A 9,084-nucleotide genomic window follows, 5' to 3' on the forward strand; every position below is an offset into this window, starting at 1 on the left:
ATTAAAAACACATAAACATCCATGTACACACTCTCAAACAAAGAATGAACCAAACTGAACAGGTCTCTGGTCAATACTGACCCAGTATTTTAAGAAATACAATCTATCTATAAAGGGGTAGAAACTTTCATAAAAAATAAATGTTAGCATGAATATTGATATTTCACCAGAAATAGTCAGTGAACCACAGAAAATGGCTTAGCAGGATGTGTTCACCTTTAACCTCATGAAGAATCTAAGAAGCACTGAAGATGTCGCCCTCCCCAAACACATCACTCCTTTCCAAAGTAATCTGACAAAGACCCCATTGTGCTTGAAGTTCAACTCTTACAGAAGGTTAGTTCCCGTTTTTCCATCTAGTTTCTATCAGGACAATATTTATGAATAAAATCATAAATAACACTTTCTTATCCTGGGTTAACTCCACCTGAAATATCTACAACAAATCACTCAAAGTGCATATTATTATTATTATTGAATAAGATTTTTGGTAAACGAAATTTAGCATTGATGTATCTTTCCTAATATGTTGGATTCGTGTTAATATGTTTTTAGACATATTTTAATTTAAAAATAACTTTCAGGAAACTTCCCTACAGTTGAAGACCCTTGCCCTAAGTAATGATAAAGAAACTGATGCAGATGGCATAATTCAGATCAGATCAATCAGATTTAGCAAATATTTTATTAAAAATATTGTGGTCATCTACTTGAATATTGTACAATGTTGACATACTTGAGTACTCCACCACATTTCAGAGGTAAATATTGTACTTTTCACAACACTACATTTATTTACACTTAAGCTTCTTACATAAGACTGAGACAAAGCATCTGAAATGAGTTCAACACTGACAAAATACAGCATTAAAATGCTATTACATGTATTTGTTAGTGAGAAAAACTGAATAATTTGATATTCATAATGATGAAACACTGTGAAAGGAGCCATTTTGGACATTAATTACTTATATAAGTATTAAGTACATTTTGATGATAATACTAATATTGTCAGACTAATTTTACATATGTCACATTTTGAATTCAGGACGTTTACTTGTAATAGCATATTTTTGGACTATGGTATATCTGTATCGTAAAAGACCAAAAGAACAAAATGTATCGAATAAATAAGCATTAAGTTTGTAACAAAGTGATAATAACCCGGATGTACTGTGTCAGAAGTAGACAATAGTATCCGGGTATCACTGTCGTATCTGACCCCCGGCTCTAACCGAGCCCTGCTTCTGTCTGAAGACTAAATCCTTGGTTTAATTTCTGAAACGTAGGTTGTTTCTTTATTCTTTTATGGGTGAGCTTGTGTTCCTCGCTTTCACTGTGTAATTTGTGCTGTTTAACGAGTGTGTCTTGTAAATAAGGCTGGCTAAAGTTAAGGTCAGCGCTCTGCTAGCCTGACAGCTAGTTAGCGTGTTAAGCTAACAAGCTAGTCAAGAGATGTGTGACTTTCCGTTGTGCCAGCCATTTTCTGGAGACAAATGAGCCTCGGTAGGTTGCTTTGCCAATATTTTCAGTTGGCACAGGCAGTGGTCACATAGCAGTCTTTGGAGATCAGACAGTGAATGACTCACGATGTTTAGCTAGCTTAAATGGTCACATTTGCATGGTTGTTACTGTTAGCTAATGCTACAGAGCTGACTCTGCACCTGAGAGGCTTTAATGTTTTTGATTGTGAACGATGTTCCTTATAACAGACAAAATATAACCTGGCAAAGCAGCAGGTTACTGGTATAAAAAATGCTGTTCTTGATGCGAATTTAATCTTTTATCGAGTATCTCAAGAGTAGTGACAAATTGAACCAAGTATTTGTCGTGCATGAATGAGAAATTACATTAGCATTTTGCATACATGAATTTTACTTTTTCGAGTTGCGAACAGAGTAATCACAAACCTAGAATGGAAGGCAGGTTGCGCAGCCTGGCAGGCTCTTGCATGGTTGCTGGTTAAGTGCATTGCATAAACTACTAAATGAGTTAATATCAACAGCTGCATACTCCACCCATAGACTATGACTTTACTTTCACTCATTCCTCCCACACCCACCACTTGCATCAGCTGATGATCATAGATCCAGCATGAAGACCCGTTCATTTTTGGCCTATATGACCTTTCTAATATTTCAGATATGGTTGCTGTTAGGGCTGCATGATGTGGTAAAAATTCATGTTATGGTTATTTTGACAGATATTGCAGTTGTGTTGTGACTCATGATTAGTGAGTGATCATTTAAAATTTTTATTGAAAAAATTAACATTTTAAATGTAATCATCATCAAGGCAAATTGTATGAGAATTAAACTTTATATTTTAGTTTATAAGCACTCAGAAGAATCCTTTAGGGAAGGAATTTAAGACAGTTTCCAATAATAATTAATGAGAGTCAGCTTTTTCAATTTGAGATTTCCTCTGCAATTAGGGAAACTTTGTAAAGCGGTTAAGATCATGAGGACGTGACCAGGCCAGAGCATCTCTGCAGCAGTACAGTACTTCATAATAATGTGGTTTTGTCACATTTTTCCTTACAAAAAACTGCGGCATCTTTGATTTGGATATTGCACCTCACCATATTATGATTTTGATGATATTTTGATTAATTGTGTAGCCCTAGTTTCTGTAAAGAGCTGCCCTCTGAAACTCAGAGTTGAATTATCAATTGGAACTGACAACTATCAACTGACATTCTTCAAATCAAAATGTTTTTGTCAGTCCGTGTGCTTCCCAATAACAGGATAAAATGGGTAGAAACTTACAAAAGTGCACAGGGATAACATTTCAATGAGGAATTATAAATAAGGGCAGTCATGTTATTATAGTAGCTGCCATGCTTATTAACGCATTCACATGACAGCATGAGTTGGTGACTGGCTCTCGTTTTTTTTAGCTTCATCATTGTACACTGATAGAAGCAGAGAAGAGTGATAGAACCAGAGGACTGGTGATGTGCTGCAGCAGCCACTGCACTGCATACTCTGTGGTGCTAGGATTTTATGCCTGAACTATGACCAGCAGGATGAAAATCTGATGTCTTCACATCACACATAACAAAGATGGACATTAAAACTGGTAAAACGTACTCATGTAGGCTGAAACAGGAGTTTAATGTGGTACTGGGCTGAACAAAAAGAAACCAGTCATTGAATCTTTGTATTGAACAGCCAAATCTAACTGGTCTACAAAATCCTGAGTTCATTGCAGCCCTCTTGCTCTCTCCCCTATTAGCTAATTTAATCAAAAAATGATATAACTTAACTATCTGTTAACATTGTTCCCTTCACCCCTTTCCTTGTTCCAGGTGTCAGGGTGTCCCCCCTCTCCATGTGTAGTCCCTAATGGGCGGCTGGTCTCGCAGTGCCGTGCTGGAGCTGTACCGGGCGCTGCTCCGCGCAGGGCGTCACCTTCAGTACACTGACCGTAATTATTATCGTCGTGCTGTGGCTCGTGAGTTTCGCCGCTGCCAAGACCTGACAGTACCTGAAGATAAGGAGGACGCACTGAAGAGGGGCCAGTTCTTCCTCAACAGCCGATTGGGTGGGCTTATGTAGGGGGAAGGGTTCACAGGTCTTTTGGAGGTGGGTTAAAGGTCGTCTGGAGGTGTATCTCCCAGGTAGGTTTACAAGTAAGAAGATAATATTAGACCATATTGGATGTTATTACTCATTCCCTCTGTAGGTGCAATATTTAATAAATGTTGACTGAGAGGTGTTGTCTCAACTGCACGTGTAATAGTTATGCTTGAGAATCTGGTTACACAACATACTGGATGTTGCCACCTCTGAACAAAGAGAATACATTTTTCTGTCTCTGTCCTCTTCCTGGCAGTGTCCTTTTGTCTCACAGACTTTGTTTGTTTTCAGAGGCAAGATGGCGGGGGTGAATGGAGACCGTAAAGGGAAGAAAGATGACAATGGGATTGGCACAGCCATTGACTTCATGCTTTCCAATGCCAAGCTTGTGCTGGGAGTAGGAGGAGCAGCCATGCTTGGCATTGCAACACTGGCTGTCAAAAGAGTAAGTGAGAGGCGATATATCTCCCTACTTTTCATATTCTCCGTACCCCTCTGCTCTCATGTATGATGCTATTACTAAAGCGTCTTTACCGATGTGTATGATGTGTGCAGATGTATGACCGTGCCATAAGCGCGCCCACCAGTCCCACCAAGATGGAGCAGACGGGAAAGAGAAGCTGGGAGGAGCCCGCCTGGATGGGTTCATCACCACGGGTGCTGAACCATGACATGAAGTCAACAGTCAGCAGGTCACTGCAGTCTCTGCCCACCTCCTCACATGCTTTTGAACCAGGTGAGGAAAATAAGTGCAAATACATTTGCCCTATATCATTAGTTCAGATGTCCTTCTCATGTTATATTATGGAATATTGGCCAGCCAATTTTATGGTTTAGTCTTTCAGCCAGCTGCCCTTTTATCTGTTGACAGACAGCCTGATTGGAGGAATCTTGCTCTTCCTTTACAGTGGGTGTTGTCTCTCTGTAGTGCTGTAGACAGCTAGCTGTCTTGTATTAGTTTGACATAATGTAGTTGAATCTTAATGTTTCTTTTCTCAGACACTGTAGACGGTCCTTTATTTAGCATTTGTAGATTCTGAAAACACACCTAATGTGTCACTCATCATTCCTAGCTTTATGTGCTGCATCCTCTTTAAACATCATCATTTAAAATGATGGATTTTGCACAAATGCATTTTTTAAATGTCAGTTGTTTCTGATCTCAGACTGCCTGCGGAGGGCTGTGGGTCGAGCTGCTGTGGGAGGCAGTGGTACCACTCAGTCAGACCTGCTGCGGGCCCGAATGCGTCTGTCCCTCCAGGAACATCTGTGGGAGTTCTACCAATATAATGTGAACATTCCCACTGAGGAGCAGGCTGTGGCCAGGAGGGCAGCACTGGACATTTGTGCTGAGCTCAGAGTGTTCCTTCACGCCAAACTGCCCGACATGCCGCTCAGAGAGATGTACCTGAGCGGCAGTCTGTATGATGACCTGCAGGTAAGAGGTTACACATTTAGACAAGGAGTTTTGATTTTGCTTTATTCAAACATTGATTTGATTTTTCAACCCTTGGATCACTGGTTACTTTTAGTCTCTTTGAGAATTCACTCGTAATAGCCTGCCATGCTATAATCCTATGTTATTCTGTGTACAATGATGCAGTCAAAAAAAGAAAAGGTGATACAACTGAGATAATCAGAGTCAACCTTTCAACCCATTTAAATCATCTGCATTTAGCAGGCAGCCCTAGGTATGCCTCTGCAACAGCCATGGCCGGAGGTATTTTGTTTTTGGGTTGTCCGTCCATCTGCCCATTGTTCAAATTATGTACAAGCATCCACTTTGACTTTAGGATGAACTGATTGGATATTGATAGTCAAAAGTCTAGGTCACTATGACCTAAAGTCTATCCCATTCTTGTAAATGCAATTATCTCAAGAAAACCTTGAGGGAATATCTTCAAACTTGGTACAAACATCCAAGACTCAAGGATTAGCGGATTACTTTCTGTTCTGAAGGCCATAATGGCTTCACTAAACACATTTTTGGCCATTGCTCAAGAATTTGTTTGCATATTATGACAAAATTTCACACAAATATCTGATAGGATAAAATGATGAAGTGATGACATTTTATATCCGAATGGTCAGCTTCACTGCTCTGCTTCACAGCTCTCTATCAGTCCTCTGTCCTCATCTGTAAAAATGGTTTCCAAGTGAAAACGGCATGTTTCTCACTCAAAATTCTTCACTGGAATCATACGTGTCAATATAGTGATAACTTCAATTTTGCCGTTAACTACACTCAGTACCTTTTAAATTCCTTCAAAGTCTTCAACAGACATATAATGAGTCTGGACAGACATGAATGTAAGCAGCAACTTGACTGGTTGGCAGAAGCATACAACCACAAGATGATAATTCCAGTTTTCACCTAGAATTTAGGTGCTTCCTTCAGTTGTTAAATGTGTCAGCTGTTATCTAATGTTCATTCCATCTTCTAGGTGGTGACAGCGGACCACGCCCAGCTTATGGTGCCTCTTATCTTGGAGAAGAACCTGTGGTCGTCCATCCCCGGGGAGGACACCATCATGAACGTCCCAGGTTTTTGGCTTGTCCGCAGGGAGAATCTGGAGTATTTCCCACGGAACAGCAGCTACTGGGACCGCTGCATGGTCGGAGGCTACCTCTCGCCTAAGTCGGTCCTCGATGTCTTCGACAAGCTTGTTGCCGGTTCCATCAACTGGCCGGCTATAGGGAGCGTCCTCGACTACGTCATCCGTCCTGTGGTTCCCTCAGAAACACTGACCTTGGAGGTGCAGTACGAGACAGACCGGAAGCTGTATGTGGACTTCCTGCCATTGCTTGTGATGGAGGATGGAACCTCGCTGATCGCCAAACCTCATCGGCTGGCTGCAGAGCGCCATGAAAATCTGTGGCGGCAGAGCTTCCGTGTGGCTGAGACGGCGCGACTCAGGGCCCTGGATCAGGAGGACGGAGGCTGCCGATGCACCTGCCTGAAGGTGGCGAAGGCTGTTTGTAAGCTCAATCCTGCCCTTAACCGGCTCAACGCCAGTCAGCTCACCAATGCTATCTTGTTGCTGTGCGAAAAAGAAGGCGACTGGACCCAGGAAGCGCTTGCTGACCGCTTCCTTCAGCTGCTTCGAGCGTTAGTGGGACACCTAGAGGCCGGGAGGCTGCCCTGTGCCCTCAGCCCTAAAGTTAACTTATTCTGTGAGCTGACTGAACAGGAAGTAGATGAGCTGGGTTACACACTCTACTGTGCCCTGTCAGATCCGGAGGGGCTGCTGAGAACTGCTGTGGCACAGCCGCCCAATGCCTGACGACCTCGTGTATCACTATACAGCAGCGTGGCATTGAAATGTCCACCACTGGTTTGTGGGTGACGGTGACCTCGAGCCATAATAAGGTTCCTGGGGGAAAAAAACTGCATGGAATCATCCTCTTTCCTGAAACACGTGGTCCTTTCATTCTTAAACGCCTGTTCTTCAGCATCAATGAGAAAATGTGTTGAACGCAGTAGCAATTTATTGGGATCTGCACAACTCTTGACATGAAAGCTGTATATGTGTGTTTAATGTCAGACGAAAGTGAAGGCCCGCTGAGTTCATGGCTCTTTAAGGCCATTGTATTAATGAAGTTTATAGTAGACATACTTTTAGGGCCCTAAAACACTGGAATGGAGTGATTAGACTCCGATTGGTCGGTCCATATCAAGATGAAAAGTAGAACACGAGATCTGAGATGCAGTATGCACATCTGCATTAAAGTCGAGCTCTTTTTAATTGGTTGGAGAATTTAAGGACAGACATGTCCAGTGCAGTTTAGTGTTGCTTACTTGGGTCTGTGCCACTCTGTCAGAGGATAGAATGTAATGTTGATTGTGTGTATGCCAAACCAAAAGCTAATAAAACATTGATCAGCCTGAAAAAACTACATTCTTGTGTGAAAGAGGTAAGGTAGCTGTCTTTTCATGCTTGTTTTTGTTAACACGTGTATGTAATCCTGCTAGTGGTTTGATAGATTTCAGTTTGAAATCAAGGTCCTTGTAAGAAAACTTCATTAATACAGTGGCTGTGTTCAAGATGTAAGTGATTCATGTTTCCAGGGATCAGTGAAAACAACTACTAGGCTGTGATTGGAATGTCTGCATGTGTTACCTACCTAACCTAGAAATCAACCAGGTGAATATACACTGAAGTTGTACGCTGATGTTTATTTCTAATTCACACCATTCAACTGTGGATCTGATATCAAGTTGAATATACTACCATTTATAGAAATGGGAACAATACGGCGCAGCCATTTTATCATCCACTTGTGACCGGGAAATGTCTCCATGTGACTGTTTAATATAGAGCTGCTCTTTGTTCATCATGAAAAGGAGTTTTCCTCTCCAGTGTCACATTTGTTGCTTTGGTGCACAGGTCTGATATGCTTTATCAACTCCTTTTTTTTTTTTTTTTATCTTTTACAACCCCCATCATGGGTTATTTTGCATTGTCAAAATGTTCGTGTTCTGTTGTAGATTTGCAACAACAAAAGTAGTCTCAGCAGGACATTCTGAAAGTGCTTTTGTCTACTGGTTTTTGCTTTAATTTAAATTCCAGTTCTTCGGATCCTTGTTCCTCAGAGGTTTTCAAAGTGGGAGGCGGGCCTCCCCAGGGGAGCTCCAAACAATTTCAGGGGATGCCCAGTGAATGGAAGTGAAAAAATATTACATTAGTTATAAAAAGGAGATCACATAGAAAAGCCTACATGTGTGTAATATGGTTAAAGAGAGTTCAGAGATACAGTGCTGGGGAATTTTACCGTTTTCCCAGATTCAGAAACTAATAATGCCTTAGGACAGACGTCTTGTGTATTTGGTATAGTCTGAAATTATGTCAAACAGCAATATGAGGCTATCTTTGCTCAATTGTTTAGTGTCTGTGGGATCAAATCACATGAAATTATGATCCCATAGATATGCTGGAATTCAACCAAACTAATCCTGAGTGGAGGTCTATAGTCTGACTTTGAAAACCCCTGCTCTAGATCATGAACTTTAATTCTGTCTGTTTTTAAAATGGGCCGCAAACGCTTGATCTGGGTCTGGATCTTTGTAGCGAGGGAGGACCTCTGACTTGACAGTTTTTCAGCAGCTGTCTGTAGTTTGAGACGTCCATTTCCAACAATGTGCTGCTGTAAACATACTAACCTACACCAGAAAGGTTTTTGTGTCTCATTTGGTGAATTTGTCTCAGTATTAACTTCAATTTAGCGATTACTTGATGGAAAGAAAATTAATTGCCAACTGTTTTGATAATCAATTCATCGTTTCAGTCATCTCTCAAACATAAAGGTCAAACATTTGCTCTTTGCAGCTCCTTAAATGTAAGGATTAGCTGCTTTTCTGTGTCATTTATGGTAGTATATGTCAAGTCTTCAGGATTTAGAGGGGTGGTTGGGACAAATGAGGCAATTTGAAGAAATCTTTTTGGGCTCTGGAAAAAGTTATATAGACTAAACAATTAATTGTGAAAATAAAGGGCAGATTAAT

At 41.0% G+C, this 9,084-nt stretch overlaps 2 protein-coding genes across 2 annotated transcripts; both read left to right on the forward strand.

Annotated features, from left to right (window-relative positions):
• Positions 1-1,181: 1,181 nt before the first annotated feature.
• Positions 1,182-3,560, forward strand: LOC146309862 (mitochondrial ribosome and complex I assembly factor AltMIEF1-like). Its single transcript, XM_084744901.1, has 2 exons — positions 1,182-1,285; positions 3,311-3,560. The coding sequence occupies exon 2, from the start codon at positions 3,348-3,350 to the stop codon at positions 3,558-3,560; it is 213 nt and encodes a 70-aa protein (XP_084601027.1). The 5' UTR covers positions 1,182-1,285; positions 3,311-3,347.
• A 319-nt stretch (positions 3,561-3,879) lies between these two features.
• On the forward strand, positions 3,880-8,805 carry mief1 (mitochondrial elongation factor 1). Its single transcript, XM_084744899.1, has 4 exons — positions 3,880-4,026; positions 4,137-4,317; positions 4,748-5,019; positions 6,026-8,805. The coding sequence occupies exons 1-4, from the start codon at positions 3,880-3,882 to the stop codon at positions 6,863-6,865; spliced, it is 1,440 nt and encodes a 479-aa protein (XP_084601025.1). The 3' UTR covers positions 6,866-8,805.
• Positions 8,806-9,084: the final 279 nt, after the last annotated feature.

This window comes from Lutjanus erythropterus, chromosome 19 (genome assembly GCF_056507025.1).
Source record: "Lutjanus erythropterus isolate fLutEry1 chromosome 19, fLutEry1.hap2, whole genome shotgun sequence".
Taxonomy (NCBI): domain Eukaryota; kingdom Metazoa; phylum Chordata; class Actinopteri; order Lutjaniformes; family Lutjanidae; genus Lutjanus; species Lutjanus erythropterus.